General features: G+C 45.2%; 1 protein-coding gene across 2 annotated transcripts in view; it reads right to left on the bottom strand.

Annotated features, from left to right (window-relative positions):
- Positions 1-24,868, bottom strand: part of LOC119405306 (protein MTSS 1) — a 79,226-nt gene that overhangs the window by 50,909 nt on the left and 3,449 nt on the right. For both annotated transcript variants that reach the window (XM_037672134.2, XM_049418703.1), the window contains exons 2-3: positions 6,934-6,995; positions 5,667-5,740 (exon numbers count right to left, since the gene is read on the bottom strand). In XM_037672134.2, the coding sequence (XP_037528062.1) occupies positions 5,667-5,740; positions 6,934-6,995 (136 nt within the window). The remainder of the gene's footprint in view (positions 1-5,666; positions 5,741-6,933; positions 6,996-24,868) is intronic.

Raw genomic sequence — 24,868 nt, forward strand, 5'->3', positions numbered from 1 at the left:
TTGCTATTGCAGATGCATAATTTACAAGCTTACAAGTTCAAAAGTTTACAAGCAAACATTACCTGCTGCTTCACATAATAATTGGTCTACCAAAGTTATACTTAGAGCACATAAGATTCAGCACATTTTCTGAGACTCATTTAGCAAAAACAAACAGAACACAAAAAATACTTAACTTTCTGGGGCTAACTCTTGCAATTCTTGGTTATGTTAACTTATTGTAACTAAGAACGTAAGATCATTGACTGCACTAGAGAAAACGAGGTTGTCTTCTCTATCAATACAGCACGTCAGTCCTTTTTTTCTTTTTTTTTTTTTGTCCATCTGCGATCTTAAATGCTGGCAAAAATACAGGTGGTTCAGGTATGCATAGACTTAAAATGCTTATTCTTTTGTGAACCCCAAATGCTCCTATGCTGGTGCCAGCAATAGAAGCTAATCTTGCTGCATACTGTGCTTCGTAACCATTCTACGAAGCATTCCAGTAGTTGTACATCAGCTGTGTTGGCACGTGAAGAGAGTATGGAATGCATAATGCGCCAAGCATTTTAAATGCAGAGCATTTCTTGGCGAACCAAAGACACTTTGAGCATAGTTTGTCCGTTTGTCGTCCATCCGCCCGCCTATCTATCTATCTAGCCACCTACCACTTTGTGCTCTCGTGGCAGTTTCGTTAGCTTGAAATATACCAAAATTGGTACAGCATGACATGAGTGTATGAAGAACATAAATGACAGGTTGTAACATAAAAATCATGACATGCATGTCATGTATGTCACGATTTACATGACACTGTCTTAGTGCACTCACATCCATTTCATTAACTTGATATACACCATAATTTGTATGGCATGATATGAATGCATGCTGAATGTGAATGACAGGTCATAACATGAAAATCATGTTATGCATGTCATGTATATCGTAATTTCCATGATGTGGTCTTTGTGCTCCTGGGGTCATTTCAATAACTCGACATACAGTAAAAGCTCGTTAATTCGACTCTCGTTAATTCGGAAAATCGGTTAATTTGGACACGTCATCTGGTCCCTGTAAATATACGCATCACTCTATGAGACTGGGCGCTCGTTATTTCGGACAGATTTGACCGCAAATTGGATAATTCAGCGACTTTCGGGCCGCTGGCGAGGCTCGAAAACGAAAAAAGAACAATTCGGAACAAAAGTGAAGCTCAAACGCAGCATCGCCATGGACATCAATTATCGACTTGGCTTGGATTGAGACTGGTTGAGCGCCTTTTTTTCGCGTGTGGGTTTGTTGCTTTGTTCCCGTTGGTGTGCTGCATCGTTGATCGCCGATTTATCGAGGAAAGTTTCAGTACGGCTCCTTTAGCTTGATCGTTGCTGGTGCTTTTGTGCCGACTTCTCGTGCGACCGCACTCTCCGCCGATGGCAACGCCGACGAAGCGGCCCAAGTACGAGGCCAAGGACTTCACCACGAAAGTAGAAATTTTGCGTGCTCTGAATAACGGGCTCTCCCGACAAGAAGTGATGAAGAGTGATGAAAGGGGATCCTTCAATCGGCGGCAAGAAGCAAGGAACGAGTAACCGTACTTTTATCCCCCAACGTGACGGGAACAGAGCGCTTGCCGCTTCTCGTTATCGGAAAGGTTCAAAAGCCACGCTGCTTTAAGAACATCAACAATCTTCCCGTGGATTACCGTGCCAACCGAAAAGCGTGGATGACGGGTGAAACTTTTGCGGTACTGCAGACATCATGCGAGCTGCTGAGCACCTTGAAGGGCTCAGAAAAATTGTGTCCGCGCGAATTTCTGCTCGAAAACACAAGCATCCGCGATTACTTTCTTAAGTAAAGGTATGTTGAAAAAACTCGTGCATTTATTGTGTTTATTTCGACCATTCGATAATTCGGACATTCGGTTAATTCGGACATTTTTTCTGGTCCCTAGAAATCCGAATTAACGAGCTTTTACTGTATACCAAGATTGGCAAGGCATGAGTGTGACAAATATAAATTACAGGTCATGCTCTGTATATACCAGAATCTACAGGGTTGGTCAAAAGTTACCAGGCAGCGCTGCCACAGGATTACATGAGATAGTGGCCTGGGAACTTTTGACCACCCCTGTACATGCGTGCCTGCATGACAAACATGTGATAGTGAACGACATGTCATGACATGAATGTCTTGATTTGTCTCAAAGGCAAACAATGCAGTGTATGTAGCTCCTCTCTGATTGCTTTACATTAAATCGCTTCCCACAGTTTCAGTTTATTAACAGAATCGCAAAATACAATGCATATATGAATCTTATGAATCTGTAACATTTTCAGAAGGAGGCCCAAAAGTTAGAACTAGGGGAGGGAGGGCCTCTTATCAGAATTAGACAAACCGACTTTAGTAAGCACAGGAATAGATTGCTTATACAGGTTTGGACTGGCTATACATATACAAATATAATAAGTTAATAAAAAATACATGGAAGAACATCAATAAAGACAAAAAACTGAATAATAGACTAATTTATGTGACGAAAGCAGGTATGTTTTCAAATACAATCTAAAACACTTTAACAGCACGTGGGATCTGCCGATTTTTTTTTTCTTTTTATCATTTGCTAGTTTGCCTTTCATCACAGCGTCATTATGGTATATAACAACATTAACCTGTGTGTGCCATGGTCCTACAGCAAAACTGCCTTGCATTTTTCATTTTTGATGACGTTCGAAAAAAACAACAGCTAGTTGCAGGAATGGTTACACTACTACAGTTATAGACTGCATGGTAGACAAAACCCCCTGTGAATTTTCAAAGATGCATGACAGACCAGTGGTTAGCCAGTCTGGCTTCCAACTGCAATTTGCCTCAGGAGCATGACTTCAAATCTCAGTAGAATTGATAAGCAAGCTTTTGTCTTTTTCTCCCAATATATATCAGGGTGAAGCTGAGGGTGGGGTGTTGGCTTCATGATGATGATGGCACAAAAGAAATGAACAACCAGTAAGGACAATCAAACAAGTTCCCCGGTAAAATGGCAAAAATTTTGAACGCATTTCACATGGTCGGCCCAAGTAAATACCGTATTTTCCGGTGTATAAGACGCACCTTTTTTCCTAGATTTTCGCTGGTGCGTCTTATACAACGGTGCGTCTTATATACGCAAAAAGTCACGATTCTGCGAGACCAATTTGTTTATATTTAATTTATGAGTACGATAAACTAAGCTCGAGAGCATTCGTAAAAATATATCTAATTTTGTTGTAACAATGAAGCGGCTGCGATCTTAGGTGTCAGCTACTTGCTGTTCAAGCAGCGCGGCGACCACGGAGATTACGGCAGGAATAAAAGCCACCACTGTCGCGTGCCCCATTGTACTGTTTGAATTGTTTGTTCTTAAACGAAGAATTAAACCCACAGAACTGAGGCAATAAATAAAAAAGAGCACCACAACGGTCCATTGTAACGTTGTAGCGCCCACAATATCAGTTACAAAAGCGAAAGTACCACTTCATTATCATCATCATGAGTTTCCGTGTGAGACGTCGCTGCAGTCTAGTCGCAGTTTCCGGCTTCCGGTCGCCATTTACGTTTTGTATGCGTGTGTAGGTGGTATCCGACGATCGTGTGATAACCGTGCGGCGCGTTCGTTGTTTATGTGTTCTCGCCAAGTCTGGTAATGCCCTAAAGGTATGGTAGCCACCATAGTACAGGCAGTGCCAACGATGTGCTTCAAGGTGCTTACAATGCTGCGTAAAAGTTAGTCAGAGGCTGACGACGGTAACCCAGCGATGCTGCCAACCGAGGCGGAAGAACTTTTGACAGTGCGCCGGAGGATGTGGCTTCAAATCCAGTAGAATAAATAGTGGTTTTCTGCGCCTTAATAAAACTGCTGCTTACAGATATTCAGTGCCGTGCGTGACTACACATTTCGCAATTGCGTGGGTCATTGTGTTTTATCATGTCGACTGAGTTAAAAATAGATGCGTCTTATACAAAGGTGCGTCTTATATATCATTTTTTCTTTCGAAAGTCGATAAAGTAGAGGTGCGTCTTATACAAAGGTGCGACTTATACACCGGAAAATACGGTAAACTGAGCATTACTGCCTTAGGTTACTTCCTGCCACTGTATACCACTGTCAAAAGATATCCCGATGAGGCTCACTATAAAAAAAAATCCTACATGTTGTTTCCTATTTTGATAACACAATACCTCAACATCACCTGTGATAGATAGTAGTCCTTAAGCCCGATTACTCCACATTGCCTGTACAAAAGGCTGATAATCAACTGGTTAAATTAATTAACATTTGATTCATTACTGTGCAATACATATTGCAAGTAAGGAACTGTAGCCTATGAATTCACAAATTGTGTCCACTTAGATGAAATCTAAGGGTATTGTGGATTTCGAGGTGGGCGCCATAAAACTTGCGATAAAAATGCACTGCTGTATATAATATTAATATGTGTTGTAATAATAATATGTGTTATAATAATAATAATATGTTCTATCTCTTCTTGTTTCTTCGCAGTTGCAACCTTGCGCCACGTATTTCAAGCAACGATGCACCAACTAGCCCAACATAACGTACTGCTTGGGATACTCTTTCTACAAAACATCTTGTGTACTGAAGCATAAACCTATCTGGCATGCCCATGTAGTCACATACATTGGGTATAAATCAGGCACGTAGGCAAGGGGGGGGCCCGGGGGGCCCGGGCCCCCCCCGAAATTCGTCCGGCCTTCTATTTTCCCCGGCACCTTTTGTTTTATATTTGCCATGGAAATACTTTCTTTCGAACAATTAGGCCTTGGGCCCCCCCCGAAAAAAAATCCTGGCTACGTGCCTGGTATAAATATTTCGAAACTGGTGTCAGCCTGAAAATGTGTTCAAACAGGATATCTCTTGTGAATTCACGGCCTACAATAAATTTCAATATGTGCTGTAAAGCGATTCATAAAAATATAATTAGTGAACTTTATTAATTATCCTGGTGTGTATTTGAACTTCTTCGATAAGTAATGTCCACTGCTTGGAGTAATTGAACTCAATGGCTAAATTATACCACCTGTTACAAGAATATTTCATAACCATTTTTACAATCTGCATAAACATGTAGAAGGGTATATATATAATCACTGAAATTGTGTTGAGAAGAGGCATACGAAGCTATGCTAAACATGGCACTGGTTCCCACAAGGCTCCTTGACAGTGATTGTGGAAAATAGTCTATGGTTGCATAGTTGGTAGTTTCACAGCTCAGTACACTCCCAACTTTTACCACTGAGCACTTATGCAAAAGTGTGTACATAAGTTCACACTTGTACACAAGCACAACTGCAGTGCAAAGGGAGAAAACCAGAGCAAAGCAGACATTCCACCCAGCAAAGGCTGGGTGGAATGTCTGCTTTAAGTGTGCTGAAGCACACTTAAACAAAGGCAAGCAACCTGCAGCATAATCTCGTTTCAACATTTTCTATGGCTTATGCGAACTCCTCTAGTAGGATTCCAAATTTCTGCTTGTCGTTCATTACTACTTTAGACATGACACGCAAAACGTGTAAAAACCCTGTAGTGGTATACGCACCTCTGTGAAAGGTATGCACATACCACTACAAAATGTAGACAGCAGTATTCCAAAAGACGATATATTAATAATATCAATTACCAAAAAGCTCACCTTTGGTATTTGTAGCCATGTCAGCCACTTTTTGGAATGAATCTAGGAAGGCAGCTGAAACTGATGCCGTAATCCTTGAAGAGAAAAGAAAGAACATTTTTAACTTTTGCTTCAGAATTTCAGTACTCAAGTAATACAACTGCAACAAAGCTTCCAATCAAGTATGCCACATACACAACAAAATTTAACAAAGTACTGATACTTTGTTAGATTTTTGCTGTTGTGTAGCTGTTTAGACAAGCTAGAGAGAGAAAGAGAGAGAGAACAACTTTATTTAAAAACGAACCCCAGTCTGATTCTATAAAGCCTCAATTTCTCGAACATGCAGCAAATTAGTTATATATTGTTTTCGTGTGACTAGTTCAAGATATGTCTCTGGTGTAGTGTAGTGCCAGACAAAGTGCAAAGCTGATTACACTGGGAAGTTGAAGGCAGTGGCCAAGTGGTGTACAGGCCCCTCATGCATGCACCAGTATGCCTGGTGCAATGGTTGAATAAAACCACACAATGAACATGCCATCTAGAACTTGCTGAAAGTAGCCAAGTCGGCTCTCCTGTCCTCCGTTCTGTTGAAGGCCTTATCCTTTGCCAACACTTTGCATGGAACACAAACGCTTCCTTCCTACCTCCTTTTTCCCTCTCAAGCGATACGTCTACCAGTGTACTCCATTTTTGGAAGCACAGCCATGGTGCAAGTGCATCAATATGTGTGGTACTATGTGACCATCACCTCCATCTTCTGTGATGCGACGAACCTCCTGCTTCACATCAAGCCACAGTGCACTTAGCACAAATTATTAACTAGTAGCATTACAGAAGATGCAATTGTTTGTTGTACTCTCAAGGAATTCAGACTTGCTCCTCTTCAGTCACAGGTTAAGATGACCTGTCAATAAATGTGTCGAAGTCACAGTTTTATTCCAAGGTGATGTAGACTCTCTTGAAAGAAAACAGATCAGTAGTGGGAAGATTCCTTCGCATGGGTGTATGCTGGCACTTGCCTTATGATGTATATATTTTTTGCACTTGAGGCCTGTAGTCACTTTTTTGCGACAAAGCTACGAATTGCATGCACGTTGTGGCAGCAAATTATCTTAAGATTTTTCTTCCACATTCCCAAAAAACAAACAAAGAGTTCTAAGTAAGATTCCACATTTTTTTTTTTTCAGATTAAAAAATTCAGGTCACAACAGCTTATCCATGCTATGCTTGTCTATACCTAGTCTACAATGAAAAAGACACAACACCTAAAGCATAGTTCACTTACTTCAGCTGAGAATGCAGCTTGCTTGCCTTTGCCAAGAAATCCTCCCATATTGGAGTTCCACCCTGCAAAAGAGTAATATAGCATTAAAAAATGTGCTGCTGGGCTAGCTGGTTCATTTTAGTAAGGTATAAAAATGTGGAACCTTTTCATGAACAAGAAGACAGACACAGAATAAGTGCGAAGGTTAGCGCTTGTCTTGTTTGATTGCGCAACAAAAAAGAGACAGATGAAAGAGAAGAAGACACACCTAGCGCTTTTTCTGTGTCTGTCCTCTTGTCCCTTGATAAGTTTGTACTTTTTATACCTTACAAGTATACAGGGTGCCCGAGCTACCTCTAGCCAGAGTTTAAAATATGCCGACACACTCAATGGCGATGTGACCAAATGCAAGGCAGAGCTAAGGGTGTTTACATAACCGCAATGCAAAAGTCAAGCAATTAAGCAACTAAGATCAAGTATATCTCCCTATATCATATGATTACTTAAGATTAATCTTTATTATACTGCTGAGGGGTCACCATGCTCCCTCATTTGTTCTTCCTTGTGTCAGTAAGGTAATGTAATAATAAAGACATTGAAAAAGGAGTCACTGAAGCACTCATGTATCACAGTGATTTCATTTCTTTGAAATGATTCCAAATGCTTTATGCGGTGTGCTTCGAAGCGCAGAATGTTAACTCTAATCAAATTACTGAGATGTACAGGGTATGCAACGGTTGTGCATGGGTTTCACAAACATATGGCACAGAGGAGGATTAAAAAGAGCAAATGCCGAGCCCAACGAGGAATAAATCACAGCGATGGCAAAGAGAGTGAGAGGTGGAAAGCACAGGAAGGCGCAGGGGAAGCATGAAGAAGAAAGCGGAGGAGAGTAGCGACCGAGAAATCAGTACAGAGGAGAATAAAAAACGGCGACGATGAAGAGGGAACAAGGAAGAAAGTGGTGTGCCGCTTGCACGAGACGTGCTCCATATCAACAATTCACTATGAGATGGCGCCAGAGTGGCATGCGCTGTCACCCACTCATGAATTACACCATTACTAAAGCACATGGCAAGTACGCCAATGGCGAGCACTCTGAGCAAGACATGTGTCCCTGTGCTTACACTCTTATTCTGAACAATGAGTGACGCAGCCAGTGGAAGTGCTTTGCTTCCCGCTGCTAAGTGCTGGGCCTCTTGCTCAAGAAGAAGATCAATGCCGCTGAGGCCAGAATAATACTGCGCTCAAATTTCACATTGGGGAGTGTCGTAATCGTTACAGACTTTTTCTACAAGATATACCTGCTGGTACACAAATGTAAACATGTAGTTGCTAGCAGATCATGCAAAGGGCCATCTACACTATGCATGATTCAGCCACTGTCTGCCAGGTGGCAATTCCACCCAATCTTGCATTTAAAAGTGATCATTTTATTTATTTATTTATTTATTTTGTTATCAACTACTCATCAAGTTAAAACATACAAATTCATGATGCCTCGGTGTCACATGCTTTTATGAAATTTATTTTTGCATTAGATAACACTTTATGTCAATGTGTTCACTTCACGCAAGTGCTTATGCATGCAAGTGTGTATACTAGGCTTGTGCGAATATTCGAGCACTTCGAATATTCGAACAAATATTGAAGTATTCGAATTCGCTTCAACACGAATTTAAATTAGTGGAAATTTTGAAGTATTGGAAATGAACAAATAGACGTATATAAACCGCATGTAACTTCCTGTAAAGGTGGTTTTACTGCAGTGGAGGGGTGCTCTACAGTGAATACACATATCCAGGGGAAATCCGCACTGCCGCGAAGCCACACTTCAAGGTTAAATGAACAAATTACCTTCACATCGATTCATCATTTTTCATGCTTGTTATACCGGCTTATATCCTCCAAGTATAGTAAATTTTAAAACGCAACGTATTTTACAGGTTATCACTTGCATTCTACCGAAAGTCAAATCCTACTATCAGGGGTGCAACAGCCGAAATAGGATTTGGAGCAATTTTTGGAGCAGCAAAATGTTGCTTTTGGAGCACAAAAATCCAAATTTGGAGCCGGTTGCGAAAAAAAAAAACCTGAATTTTTTAGCCCGAAATCCCAGATTTGGAGCAGTATAACAAAGAAGGCTTACTTTTAGAAATGAAAATAAAAATATGTAAAAACCACTCAACATCAGCTAATTCGTGAATAGTGCATGTGAACACTGCTATTTCAATAAAAGCAGCGTGTTGAGCCACCCCACAGTGCAAACAATGACCAAGTCAGTGTGAACAATGACTAAGTCCACATTAGCATTTGCAGGATTTGTCAAATAATTTGACAGGCACTGGAAATGCTAATGTGGTCCTGCGAACCTGGCAAATTTGAGAACTACTGTCCTATTCTATTGCGATAGCAACTATATGGACACTCTCGACGAGTTTTTGCAGTCATCTCCCGTATAAACTCCAAATTGATAACATATCCCTGTGCATAGTATGTTCTACCGTGGGTAACAAAAAGCGCGCGAGTGCGTGCGACGAATGCGGCTGAAGCAGATATCAAACGAGCCAGCCCATCTCCGTCGCTCGGAGGGCGCATCCAATAACACCACTCCGCTCGGGAAGCCTGCCATCGAAGCATAGAGGAAACGCCCCGCCCGTCTTGAACGAGCATGAAAAGACGCGATAGGGGGGGGGGGGGGGGGGGGGGCTGTCCCTTGAGCAACAACTTTTGAACTTTGATTCTAAGGGCGCGGTCGCGATTGCTGGCGCTGCGCGCTATCTCGGCAGCCATCAGCGGGTGGCTACGTGCTGCGCTCTCAATGCGAAGACACTGTGCAGAAAGAGCATCTTTCCCTGGAAACGCCGTATTCTCTTACACCAACATTTTGTAGTTACGCGAGATCGGATAAAGAGTTTGCTGCCAGCCTCACTTTGTATGGCATTACAATTTAGTGCTATCGCATTCATTGCTTCGTCCTTCCAGTGAAACTGACTTCTTTCTTTTCTTTCGCGGGGGGTTAGGGTTAGGTTCTGCGCGTCTGTATTGGATGACGATGCCCACACTGCAAATGACCAACGCGGCCTCCATTTTTCGCTCAAATTTGCGCAACTGAGAAAATTTTAAGCTGGTCGGGCATTTTGGCGCAGCGTGGCGCAATTTTAACCAATTTCACGGTTTTGGCTCAGCTTGGCACAAAAATAAGGATTTGTATCAAATTGGCGCAATTGGCGTAGCTGTTGCATCCCTGTACTATTCAAAGTTGCTTAAACTTCCCCTTGAACCAAAAAGAATGACATCTGCACATGCATTGTTTCAACTTTAAAAATATTGTGCAGGTTAGTTGGGTCATGACAAATACGTTCATTTTTCTTTATAATGTGTGATATACACTATTCGAATTCACTTCAAAATTATTCGACAATTCACTTCGAACCTAAAATTTGCTATTCGCGCAAGCCTAATGTATAGCCGTAAAATTCCGAGCAAGCACCCCCTTTCACTGCTGAATTAAAATTTCCGCGCCGTTCCGGAAAAGCCCCCCCCCCCTTTTATTAACTCCACCTCCGCCCCTGATCACGCACCACGTCAAGGCCCGTTCTCGAAGTGCTTGCGCCTGAAATATGTCGTCAAAATGTGGTCTTTCTTTCTTTTCGGCATAATGATCGCACCCCTAACTGGTACACGACACACATGACGATTTTCGGGTTCCCGCGAGCGATCGCATGGTCTTCAAGATCTTCCTGTGACACTAGTCAGCAAAAGTAAGGCATCCGAGATCTGAGTATGTTTCCCAGAGCTGTTGCGTTGGCGTGGCTTCATTAGAGATGTGCGCCGCCGCCTGTTTTTGCTCACGCCGCTGCCGCCGCCGCCGATCACGCCGCCGCACAATAATTGCGGCGCGCCGCCGTTAGTCTTTTCTTTTAACACGAACGGGCAATCAGGACATGAAATACATCATTGCACTGGGGAAGCTCTTCTTGATGTGTCTATGTAAGGGACTGCCCATTTCAGCCGCCGCTGATTGGCCGGAGCTCGGCAAACAGCGCGCTGTTTCGGGTTTTCTTCTGCAACGTCATTTTGACGTCACGAAGCTTTCACAACTCTCGACAAAAATGAGAGGGACGCTATGTGCTTCAATCATGGATAAAAAAAAACAGCAGATAGCGGAGGTAGTTGTTAGGTATTGATGTTAAAAAGACGGGACGTGCCAACGCGAACACAAGAGAGAAATCAAGAAAATGAACAGTTATTTATCACGCAGACCGCCACGTGCACCCAATTGATAGGTATCGCCTCTTGCCTGGGAATGCGCAGATAAGTATTTGCGTCTACCTCCTTTTCCGCCGCTGTAGGATTTTTCAGTTGCTAGCGGCGCTTGCGCTGCCTTGACTACTCTCTTGGGTCCGTGTTTGTCGCAAAAAAAAAAAAAAAAATACGGGCAGTTCGCTCTAAGTCGCGCAAAGCTTGGCACAGCGAAGCACGGGCCCGTCGCCGCTCGTACTCTCCGTCGACCGACACGTCTAGCTTCGAGATACGCAGCTTCCTCTTCGAGAGTAAAGACACCCCCCGAAAGTTTTTCATGCTTAAACTTTTCGGGTGGCAAGAAAATACTTTCACGCATTCACAGCGACCACTAGTTGCCAAAGTTAGCCCTTATACACACAAACACCTCCCGAAAAAAATTGGCCGCGTATCTCCGTGCTTCACTGCAAATGTCGTCTAAAGACGATAGAAGAGGCGCTGCGTGAGATATGGACGCCATCTGGCAATACGTCGGGAAACATGAGTGTTCTGTTGCGGGCTGGTAGTCCCGCCGCATCAGCAGGCGAAGACCGGCGGTGACCAACACGATCGGCGGGGACGCCAGCCAGCCCGAACACACGGTTTGGCGCGAAGCGCCGAAGCAGAAGAAACGTCCGCACTCAACGAGTACTCTTCACACACTCTTATTTACACGTCGCCTGGGTAAAACAGGAATGCCAGAGCGGCACCCCATGGCATTTGTACAGTGTAATACTGAACCGAAACCGAAACACAACAATGAGCTCGTGCAGTGGGCATGGAGGAAGGCAAGTTTCAGCGCAGTCGCATTTTCAGCGCAGCTTAAGAAAGTGGGTCTCTAGAATTACGTATCTATGTATTTTCTATTAAAGGAACACACCAACTAATACTTGCCTAGTGATGTTGGGCCTCAGATATGCGTAATGTTTGCTTTTCGATCAACAATGTACACAAGTATGAACCTAGTCAGCCGTTCAAGATGGCTGGCCCTTGGACAAGTGGTTCAACTTTGGCTGGGTGGCTGAATCGAGTGACGCGCCGACAAACAGAAACACAGACCAAAATTTCTGCGTTTAAGTTCCCCAAGAAAGACTATCGTCTTTAAATATTCCTGGGTACGGCCCTGCGCACTTTCTTCGGATGCCCCATGACTCTATACCTGTCGCGTACGTCATGAAATCCTTTCAGTCACGTGGGCACGTAAACGCTATCCCGCTAAACTAAAACACGCTTTCCAAGCCGGGACGGTGGCGCCACCTAGCGAAGGGTGAATGCGTTAAAAAAAGTTAAAATAACAAAACCGAGAATGCTCGACTGTATCCCCGCACGCAGCAATATCATTCCATTTTTTAGTGAAAATAAAAGTAAATAAATATGAACTAAGCGCCAAAAGCGAAAATTTTCATGTTGCAGACTTGTTTACACCGATCTTCTAGATAGGCCTAGGGACGTTCGAAATGGGAAGCGATCTCAAAAACTACGCTAAGTTATCCGTAATACCGTGTCGTCAAAGCTACCTGAAGGCAAGCGAAGCCATTTCGCACAGTCGTTTGCTGCGAAAGAAGTGGATCCGTCCACATCAACGCTAAATTCAGTTCGAAGCGGGCGCCGAAAACCGCCGCCATGTTTTACGTACACTACTAACTACCCCCCCCCCCCCTGCTCGTACTTTCTTCACTGCCCCTAGCTGCCCTACCCCTTGAAGCAGTAAATTTTCGTGACTGCGGCCCGCTAGCTGAGGTGAGTTTGAGACCCCTGCTCTAGACAATGCGATCGCAGCGTTAAAGGTAATGGATCCGGGGTTCTGCCTACTGCTCAGCAGCAGAGCATCAAGAAACTATCGTGGGCAAATTGGACGTTAGTAGGAGTCAAGTTCGCAAAACAGATGCCCAGGTATGTGCGATACTGGCGCAGCGGTATCGTGTTCACGCTCTGCCTTCCAAAGATGGCGGCTGATAATACGTAAGCTCCTCCGGTTACCGACAGGCTGGCGCCGACGGACCTCGACATGTGGAATTCGGCAATCGCGATACGGTGTCACGTATACGGTACAGCTGCTGTCTTGTCGGCGCCAAGTGCAAATAGTGTATTTACTTTGGCGCTCGTGTTGCGTGATTCTGCCTCTTCCCTTTTCCCGCGCTCTCAGTTCTTTGAACAATATGCACGTGGATTCCGCACAGTGAAATTGCGAGCTGCTTCGCCAGATTCTGGAATCAAGCCCATGGTAATGAGACCTCCACTCGTGGCCGCACTTGGGAAAAGCACAGTTAAAACAGTGGTGCAGCACACCTACATCCTCGTTTAACTGATGTTTTAAATTAGCCGGCAATTGGGGCTGAGAGGTATATGCGGCCAATGGGGAAAAAAGACCCCCCCCCCCTTCCCAACATATGCTAACGCCTGTGCACCAAAATACACAACAGCCACCCACGCATAACACGAACACAGGGGGTAAAAACAGGAAGGGACGAAAAAAACGAAGCGGGTTGAGCATAATTATTAGCGTTATTTTTAGTGAGACGCTGAAATCGATGCCTTGATACCATTCAATCCGCGATAAAATGAGCTCCATTGATTCATTGCATTATATATATATATATATATATATATATATATATATATATATATATATATAGACCGATCTTCAAGACGAAATTTACAAGACTTCGATGCGCTTTTATATCATCGTCCTCCGAGCCGAGAGAGAGAAAGTTAAAAAAAGTTAAAAAGTTAAAGAAAGTAAAAAACAAAAAGCCAGAGCATTGACTATGGACCACAGGAATGTACTTCACGTGTCCACCTGGACGATCTGTGTATATCTACATAGTTTTGCTGTTTTTTTTTCTCAGGAAACACGCGTTGTTCGTATGTCCATGTATGTGCACGTGGTGTGTTCGCGACTCTTTTTCCTCAAGTTTTTTATTTCCTTTTTTTATATTTTTTAACTTTTTTCTTTTTTTTTACTTTTTTTTTACTTTTTCTCTCCCTCTCTCGGCTCGGAGGACGATGATATAAACGCGCATCGAAGCCTGGCTGGTAAATTTCGTCTTGATGAAGATCGGTCTCCGATCGAAACGTCGATAAATAGTTTTCTAGAAGCGTATACCTCTTTCCTCCATATATATATATATATATATATATATATATATATATATATATATATATATATATATATATATATATATATATATATTGAAGAAGCTTTTCCAATGGGCCAAACGTACTTGGGAAGAGAAAAGACACAACTAAGCGCCGCGGTTATCTTAATTTTATTTGCCAACGGTTTCGACCGGTGGACCGGTCTTCGTCAGGGCTTGAGCAAATACTCATAAGCCCTGCCGAAGACCGGTCCATCGGTCGAAACCGTTGGCAAATAAAATTAAGATAACCGCTTAAGATAACCGATATATATATATATATATATATATATATATATATATATATATATACATTTATTTCCATCTGCCTCAGCACTCGTCCTGTCGTGTTTATGTCCGTTTATTCACAGTAAATTTTTTGTCCTTGTCTTAATTTGAACGCCACTATTCGAAATGACGTACACAACGAGAAAAGACTAAATAAATAAATGCTTAGGATTTGCGTGCAGAAACCAGGATTTCACTACGCAGTACTCGGGGTGAATTTGATAAACTAGCTTTCTTGAAACCACGCTCGCCTGACAATCTTTTTTTTATTTCAAATAAAGTTTCCTCCTCCTCCTTCACGTGCAGATATAACCCGGGTGCTTCCTGCATTTTGCCCCCATATCTGCCGTCACCGCCTCGACCGAAGAAGCAACGGCACATACTCGAGAAACACAGGCAACCTTAAGCAGTTCCCTGTGAGCGTGCTGCAGCAACGATGAAGCCATCGGATTCCGGCGCATGCATGCAGCATATCCCTGAGCAAGCGCGCCCGCGTGAGGGCAAGCAGCACCAGAGGAGGCCGCCCGCGCAGACTGCCCTTACCATAACAAACGCTGCGTTCAGTGCCCGGTGGAGATGCTTTCCCAACATGGGCCGCAGCCGCTACGTGCGGGCCAGCCTGCAAACAAAGCGGCAGCACGGACTGACGGGCCCGCGGAAAGATGCAGAAAGCTGCGCCAGACGTTTCCTGACTGCAGCCACCAGCACGAGGCCACCAGACGAGAAAATGTCCCACCGGCCCTTCAGACACGCAAAACTGGCCTCGCGAAGCGACGAAAGAAATGCACTACCACGCTGAACGACACAATACAGGCAGCAATTTTCCGCGACACCGCGAATAATATCGCGCTCTTATGGACAAGATAATAGTCCGTTCCCGCCACAAGGAGACTCGGCCGAGTAGGAAGCCTCGTACACGAACTACAAAAACGGACATTTTCATTGTACGACATTACGAACTATATCGGACCAAAACAGGAACACGCGTTTTCTTTCAGCATTCGCCCTTCTGAAAAGATGTGTCCTTGTTCGCATACTTTTATGCTGCCTCACCGGACCGTGCCCGTACTCTCAATGGAAGCTGTCAACGCAACCGGTGTGAGACAGACAGGTGGGTAACACCCGCCCATCAGCACGTGAGGCATCGGGCGCCCAAGCAGAGGACGCGGTGTCGTTCTCGGCCGACACGAACACAAATCTGGGACTGCTCCTGCGTCGCGACACAACGCTAACGTTCATGCCAGAAATGCCTATTAAGTATGGTCGATCCCCAATTTCGGAAAAGATACCACTTTTGCCAATGAAGCGAAACAACTTTATTTATCACGGCAGGAATGGGATCGAATAGCGACTTTCAGGCAGCACGAAGCAGCAGCGGATGCATCTTCAATGATTCCGTTCTGGGCACGTGTTGCTATCGCGACACAAGTCGGCCTCAGTGTTCAAGGTATGTCCGTTTAGTAGAAAATCCTCCCTTCACCATTTCTCAGATACACATCCACAAATTGTGCACGAGGTCGCACTGACGTTCCACACACTTTCGCCCTTCAGTGCATAATAAGGAAAGCTTTTCCTTTCGTAATGTCAATATGGCTTCAGCACTCGTCGGCTTCCCCACAGCACTCAGATTCTGATGGACACAAAAGACGCATTCCTGAAAAACGTCTTACTGTAATATTTTACCCCAGAGAATACTACGGTTGAAACAAAATTACACAAAAGTACGTAGGTTATTCCAAACCAGCCCTCAGCTTTAACAGTGAAATAAAGAGAAGGTATGGAGTGCAAAACACAAAGATATTTAAAAAAAGAAAAGGAGGGGGCTGGGGGAGGGGTCGAATTTCACGTATAGTGCGTGCAATAAGTTTGAGAATGCTTGAGATTGGCATTAAACAGTAGAATGCGATAGCGTAATCGTGCTCCGTTCGCATCGCTTCTCATTCACTATCCAGGCTTCGCTTCTCGGTATACATATATGCCTCACCCGTGTCTCGAGGCAAGGAACGCCTGTGCGCGTACCATTGGCCGTTTTAAACTCTCCTAGAATGTATGCATACGGCAAGTACAGTTGCGAAGTGCCCACTCCGCCATAATTCATCATTTTGCGAATTAGCGAAGTACCCAATATACGGGTGGTAGTCCAGCCAGTTCATGATTTGGAGCAAATTTCGGAGCAGGAAAAAGGCTGTTTTGGAGCAGATTTGGAGCTTTAAAATAAAGCTGCATATTGGAGCCGGCATGGAGCAGATAAAATGGAGTTTGGGATCACATTGAGCAGTACAGTCAATTTTGTGTGTGTGTGTGTGTGCATATTCTTATTAGTGCGCGAAATATACATACTGCTGTAATGCAAACAAGGGAACAAGACCAACAGTCAGAGAGCAGCCATCAATCAAGCTCTTCAAATGAGAGAATGTCATATGCTGGCTTCACCGCACTACAAGGGTTCCACACTCGCCGCCATGGCTGACCCCATAAAGTGGACGGGGGGATGGCCGCCGCCGTAGCTCAGTGGTAGAGCATCGGACGCGTTATTCGAAGGTCGCAGGTTCGGTCCCTGCCGGCGGCAAGTTATCTTTTCGTCCACTTTACTTTCTTCACATTTATATTCCAATTATTACAAATAACATCCCCTATACTTTCCTTGGCATTACTGTCTGTTAGTTCTCATTAATATTGTGTCTAACAAAGAAAAACGAGCACTTAAAAGTAATCTTTCCTTCATTAGTGACAAAGCGAGCACAGCCCATCAGGTGTCCGCGAGTGACAGGTGTCAAAACGTAATTGCAAACAGAAAAGTAACTTAACAAAGGAAACCGCCGCTGATCCATTAAAAAAGGAAAGAAAAGTCGCTGAGAACGAGAACATTTTGTTGACGATTATCTGCACCCACAATATTTTCAATGCATCGCCCCAACTTTCTGTGGCTGATGCAACATTGTATTCGATAATAATTAAATATTAGGCACGTAAATAATTGCACAACACGTACTGCTAGCGCGGGAGCAACGGTACGCGATAGCATTGAACGTCTATACCATGTATAGCGACCACTAAGAGTATCGGAACGCTTCAGCGCAATACATATGTCGTAAATTCTGTTCATTACACTTTGTCAACGGACACTCGTCAGAAAGTCACACGAGAAAAGCTTTACGTAACAAGGAAACACCTCAGTATATTCACAAGATCAAATACAAAAAACGTCTCCTTTGCTCAGCCTTTTGATCGCATCTGCCCCCGTTTCGAGCCGCGCCGGCCCTCCGTCGGAATTAATAATAATAATAATAATAATAATAATAATAATAATAATAATAATAATAATAATAATAATAATATCTGCGGTTTAACGTCCCAAACCCACGATATGATTATGAGAGACACCGTATAGTGGAGGGCTCCGGAAATTTCGACCACCTCGGGGTCTTTAACGTGCACCTAAATCTAACTACACGGGCCTCAAACATTTTCGCCTCCATCAAAAATGCAGCCGCCGCGGCCGGGATTCGATCCCGCGACCTTCGGGTCAGCAGTCGAGCGCCATAACCACTAGACCACCGTGGCGGGGCTCCGTCGGAATTGGGGAGAGGATTTCCTCCTCACTTGCGGTTTTAGTCTTTCGGACCCCACTCCCCTCCAGGGCTTCTTCACGTGTTTTTGTTGAGGACGTCCTGCTCCTTTTCTTTACTTTTGTATTTTTCTACAACATACACGGGCATTTAGGCTTAGCGTTACAATTTGCATCGCGAAGACCCTTGCGTAGTGCAACTGACATACGTTATTTCTTAATTTTTTTTTTTCCGAAATATCAAAAACTTCTGCGTTCGAATCTTCATTTGCATGAAACAGTCATTTAGAATATGCGGTGCCTCAAGCAGCAGCAGCATGGCCTACGTGGCTACATTACGATACGCAGAGTGATTAGCAATAAAAGAGAACACAATTGCCTACGTAAGTTATCGCCAGTTCCTGATGAAGAGAGATGAGCTACCAGTGAAAATTCCAAACTGTCAACAACGGAGGTCAAACACACATGTGGCGGCGCTGATACGTAGGCCGAATACAAAAAGAAAAAGCGCATCGGTGAAAAGAGGGGAGTGGGTTCCGCGGCAATATGGAAAGGCTGTTGGTGTTTGGTGCCAGACGAGGAATATTTCGGGCCAGAAGCGCTCCACTGCCGTGTAACCAGGCGGAATAGTCAATGGGCGTAGCAAGGCGCAGAGAAATAGGATTGTAGCAAAATGGCTCAAACGGCGCAAATAGCACAGTTGGACCACCACTGCACAGCGAATCTGTAAGGCAACACGCGCACCTACGCAGCTGCACACTCCGCCGATGCCGTTGCTGAAGGTGATTATGAATCATCCTTGAGCGCAATTCACGTGGCGCGACGGTGGTCCGAATCTACGCTTTTGCCACGCAATATTACATGTGCTAACGAGACTCATCCCACTACATAGCGCCTATATCGGTGTTTGTTTCTTCTTCTTTTTTTTTTCGAGACAGTTTAAAGTGTGATGGTGAAGCGCAACTGAGAACGGATACTTTACAAGAACACAAGACAAGCGTCTTGTCCCGTGCTCTTTCCGCTCGCACTAGCGCTTTGCCATCATGAACGTACACCGACACGCCCAACTGGCAGTCATTCTAAAATATGGAGCACTGGCGTGGCTCTGCGAACACCTGCTTGCCGTGCAGAAAGCCTGGGTTCGATTCCGACTCGGACCCATGATCATTTATTATTTGTATCCATCGCGATATTTCGCTCACAACCAACGACGCCGACACCGGAATTTCTTCGACACGGGCTCTTCAACGCGTTATTTGCAAAACAGTATAGTATAAATGCGCGCACGCGAGTGTGGCGTCCATTTGCGAACCTCCCACGTCCACGACACCGCGACAGCGATCGTTCGAATAGCTCACCAATCTATGCATTCAAATTGTGACGGTGTTTGGAGAGATGTTTACGATCAACAATAATTTTAATCAATTCATTTGCGTCCTAGTGAGCGTTCTAACGACACAGTAACAGCAACGAAGAAGGCCTCCACTAGTTTGCCAACTGCTATACGCTGGCCCTGCATGGGCGAACAAACCTCAAGACAAACCCCCCCCCCCCCCCCTTGGACCTGCGCATGCAGGGAATAACAAATTCGAGAGGCAGGTTGTATTTTAGGTAAAAATGACAGTAAATACCAGCGTGCAAGGAGCCGTGACGCGGCGATGTCATACCTCACCCGCGGAGTACCAGGGGCGCATCGTGGCCCATCCCAGGGGCCCATTGTGAACGTTCTCCCAAACGCTTCCCTACGTATGTAAGGAGGCTTAACAACGCTTTCGTGTGCTCGAAAGTTCTGCTAATATGTACAGGCTTCCAATATTTAATAACGATCATACACCACTCAGGATGTCGCCTGCTGCCAACACAACCGAAATTGGTGAACAAAAAAAAAAAAAAACTGAGTGTTTAGGCATTTACGACGCGCGAGAGTGCGACGAAATGTGTCGGTAAGGAGCGTGGGAGAACGCACAAAGAGGGGGGAGGGGGGCAGCCCCCCCCCCTCCTCAGTTCTTCGTCACTGCAGAACCCTGCGCACGCATATGGTTAGGAGCACAGCGAGAAAACAAAGACGGTGGGCTCCGGCAGCGAAGAGAAGTTGAGAGGACCTCCGCCGGATGCCTGCGCCATGTGATGCCGCGTACGCGCTACCCAACGCGGCAGCCGTCTCGAAGTAAATATATATACACACAGAAGGATGAAGTTCAACACTGCATCACGAGGCGTGAGCCTCGACGAAAGAAGAGCTAGGTCCACGTTGTGAGCGGACCGAGAAGGTGGCGACACAAGCACAACATGCCTGCTTTTATTTGTCTTTCTTTCATTTTCGCGGTTGTTCGCATGCCACAGTTCCCACACTGCTTCTCGAGGAAGAAAAAAAAAAAAAAAAACCCGACCAACCGACCTGGCAATGCGCATAATGGCATTATTGCAGGTATATTTCCCAACCTACCGAGCAAGAATCGAGAACCTTATTCGCATGCACGACGTACACTTTACTGGCGCCCTGGCGTTCTTTCAGCTCATGCTGCGGTGCGTGGAGCCAGGCACCGCAGACCCGGTGGAGTGAACCTACTGTATAATGTATATCGCGTACTTCCAGAAAACTTTTTTTAAGACGCTGCTGTGGTGGCAAAGATGTATTGTTTTTCGACATATTATAAAGAATTCTCGGCTGCTGCTGGCATGATCGTACATGTATGATAATTATATAAACGACTTTGTCATTATTTAACGAACGACGTTGCTATTGTGGCACCGAACTGCTATTGTGGGCCTCAAAGACATGCTCACTTTTGAAGGGATTTGGATGTTAGCCTGTTTCGAGATACAGGCTCCAAAACTTGCGGAGATATGTATTGGCAATCAATATGGTGAAACTAAACTACAATTAACAGCAATGTGCGTTTCCTATTCAGCGAAAGATACACGACATCTAGGAACTGGCGTCACCCATGTCTCAGAATTCATTCTTATGGCGCGCAGATGGCTTACACGCTGACCGGTTTCTATTACAAAATTGCAGCGCCCACAATTAGTTGCAGGCAGCGAATATTGGATATACCATGACATGCTATGCAAGTGTAATCACACCGCTCGTCCGTAGACGCCCACAGGGCGATATAAAAGGCGCTGTTAATTTGCCGACCAAATGGCCGTGTTTTGCGCAGCACAAACGGTTCTTTTTGAGAGAAAAGAAAAGGTACAAGGGAGAACAAAGAGCGCGGGAAAAAGAGATGTTGGTCAGACTGGCAAACGCAACGACCGCCTGCGTGAGCACCGAAATAAAAGGCGGCATCTCGGCGTTCACTGCCACTGTTGTGGAGGAGCCTCCCTTCTTGATCAATACGCGGTGTTCGCAAGACATATTTTACGGACGGGTTTCGGTGCCGCCATACAGCGCTGGTAGACGCATACGCATGAAAACGGTCGGGTTGGTGCATTCGGCGTTTCCTGACCTTATCAATCCATGTCGCGATATACAAATATAAGAAAACATTCGTGTGACAGCCCAAGGTGGCGGCGCCCATGTGTCTTACGTAAAATCGTCCATAGGTCCTATAGTTAACACGGGAGTTAACAGAAGCAGAATAAACTTGTCAGCTCGGTGACAGCTGCATATAAGCACCCCTTTTATCGCACTTTCACGGCTAGAGCGCGATTACCAGCATGGCCGGGTTCTAATGTTTTGAGCGATTTGATTAGTCTCTGCTTTCATATTAAAAATCATACATGGAGGTGTTCATGCGCTGTACAAAACACCGCTATGTATTAATATACTACCAACTCGCCAAAACTTGCGAAGGTGGATATACCTTTCGCGCGACCGGCAAGGTTGGACAACAGCCCGCCGTATTGAAGAGCGATAAATACAACGCCTTGTTATGAGTACCTTGCGGTGCGGCATTCAATCTGGCTCGGACGTCACGAAACAGCCAAATAGACGAAGCGCAACGATGCGAATAAAGTGGGCTTATAGCCATTTTAAAAACGGATTGTAGGGAGAATATAAACACACGAACGATGTCCGACCCAAATGCGCTGGTGAAACGTTTTACACGCTGGTGAGACGCTCGCAACAACCATTGCGATACAATATCGCTATGGCAACCGAGAGGTTATTGCTCAGCAATCAACCGTTGACTGCCGTAAGCAACGCAGCTGCAAGGTAACCATTTGGAGATAATGCTGGCTTTCCTTCGCACACCCTTAAAGCGCATATAAGAATTTTAGCGCGTAGCCACACGGCCGTGTCGAGACGCCGTATGTACATTACGACAGCTTTTTTCTTTCTTATTCTTCTTTTCCCACTCATAGCGACCTCGCAAATGATCCCACGAACGGGAAGTAAAACCAGCCACAGATGATCCCCGTAAAGGCGGATGCGCGGCGGTGCCCCCCCCCCCCTTCTCCTCTCCCTACATCGGGACCGCGTCTAGGCGCGAAGCACGAAACTGCGCGCTCGTCCTGTGAATGCACTCTACAAAGAGAGACAGACCCCGAGCGGACAACGCAGAGTCATATACTTGGTCCTGTATACTGCCATAAATAATAGAAAATTCGCGTCGAATTGCCACCGAGAAAAACTAACGTTAATTAACAAGCACAGCGGTCGCAGTGCGGCGGGAAGCAATTTATTACGTCTTCAAAAAGTAAAACGTACAAAACCGCAAGTACACCAATAGAAATAGCATCGTGAAGGACACGGTGAACCTGTCTCTTGGCCTTAGAGTGATAATAAATGCACAGTATACCTCCAACGAATCTTAAACACCAGGGTACGTGCAAGCTCGTATGCCGCGACTGCTCCTGCGTGCGGCTATTACAAGAGGTGGCTACGCGAAGGATTTCCAAAAAAATATTGCTTTGCTTCTTTCGTAAACGATTACTTTTAAGGCAAGCAATACGCACATGCCGCATGCGCCTTGCGAAACTGAAGTTGGATGCGTTTAGCTGCTCTCGCTAATGTGCCGGCACCAAAGTGCCAAGAGCTGCACTAGCTAATATTGTTGTACGCTGCACTTTCTGCAGCGATGCTTAACGCGCGCTACAGAAAGTGCACACTAATAGCACAGTCGATTAGTAAACCATTAGCACATACTACGCCGGAAACAGGGAAACACAGCAAACTTTATATCTACAGCCCATGCACAAGGACAAGAAGAACACAAGACACTATTGCAGATTTACCACACCGCGAACTGACCGAGGCAAAAAATGCTCTTAGCGCATCAAAAAATTGCTGCGAGCCTGGCGTATAAGTTCCAAGAAATACGACACACAATCTCTCAGCGTTGAATCAGACTAAAAAATGCTAAGGAAAAAAAAACAAATTCTGGGGTTTGACGTGCCAAAACCACGGTGTGATTAGCAGACACGCCGAGGTGGGGGACCCAGGATTAATCGCGACTTCCTCGGACTCCTCAACGCGCATCTTAACCTCAGTACACAGACGTTTTTTGCATTTCATCCTCATAGAAACACGGCCGCAGCGACCCGGTATCGAACCCGCGCCCTCGAGCCTCGCAGCGCAACGCCACAGCCGACTAAGCTACCACAGCGAGCAAATCAAGGGGCAACAAATAACCCTCAGTGATTATGCTGAGTATGCGTCAGGGCACAGGAAACGCAAAAGCAGTGGCCGCAGCTTGCTGATTTCTGACCGTGCATAATAACCATAAAGTCATAATTTTCCAAGGTCGAAACGACGTCCGAGTGTGCTGTCGTCGCTGGACGCATCTGTAGTACCGTTTGTCATGATAGTGTGAACGTTTCACGTGGATAATTATCGGAGAATTGCCGTGTGTATATATATATATATATATATATATATATATTCTTTTCCCTCCGATCGGCCAGTTCGACCCGCGAGCAAAACCCGCCGCAATGCGGACGGCCACGGACAAGCACAACACTGCGACAACAGGGTCGTCTCGCGAGAAGGTCATGACGCGGCGAGACGCACACTGATCGCTGGCCGGAAGCAAGAGCGGTGTCTGCTCTCCATTGGAGGAGTCTCGCCGGCAGCACAATGACTGGTGCGCCGGTTCTCGCAGCAGCCCATTCCGGTTCCCAATGGGCTCCCGAAATGGTCTGCCGCGACCCATTTTGACCGCATACCGCCGTGCAGCTTCAGGGGCCCACAATAAAGAGCCACACTCAGGACGGGTTATTAAAACAAAGTCCCATCTAAACATTGCATGTATGCTTATCACAACTGTAGCCGCCGCTAACCGCTGCGTGATGGGGAAACACGTGGCAGCGTTGATCGCAAGCTGCAACAACTGCGCTGCCGGACGCGCTTATCGGCGTAGCTGTACTGTACGTTCGCTAGTTCGTCGTGACTTCGCAAACGGAAATAGCGGTATTGCCTCAATGCGAAAGCACATGCATTTCAGGTTTCTGGCCTCGACAGATATCCGCCGCGCAACGCCTCGAGCGACTCCACTGTTATTTTGCAATGCGAATTCCGTCACTGCGCGACCAAGTCTGTCCGCACATATCAAGAACGAGCAAGTCTTGCCCACGGTGGCAGGATAATTATTTTGTGGGGTTTTACGTGCCAAAACCACGATATGATTATGAGGCACGCCGCAGATGTAGGACTCCTGAATTTTGACCACCTGGGTTTGTTTAAAAGGGCCTCTAGCGTTTTCGCCTGTATGGAAAATACGTCCGACGCGGC

Source organism: Rhipicephalus sanguineus, chromosome 1 (assembly GCF_013339695.2).
Source record: "Rhipicephalus sanguineus isolate Rsan-2018 chromosome 1, BIME_Rsan_1.4, whole genome shotgun sequence".
Classification (NCBI taxonomy): Eukaryota; Metazoa; Arthropoda; class Arachnida; order Ixodida; family Ixodidae; genus Rhipicephalus; species Rhipicephalus sanguineus.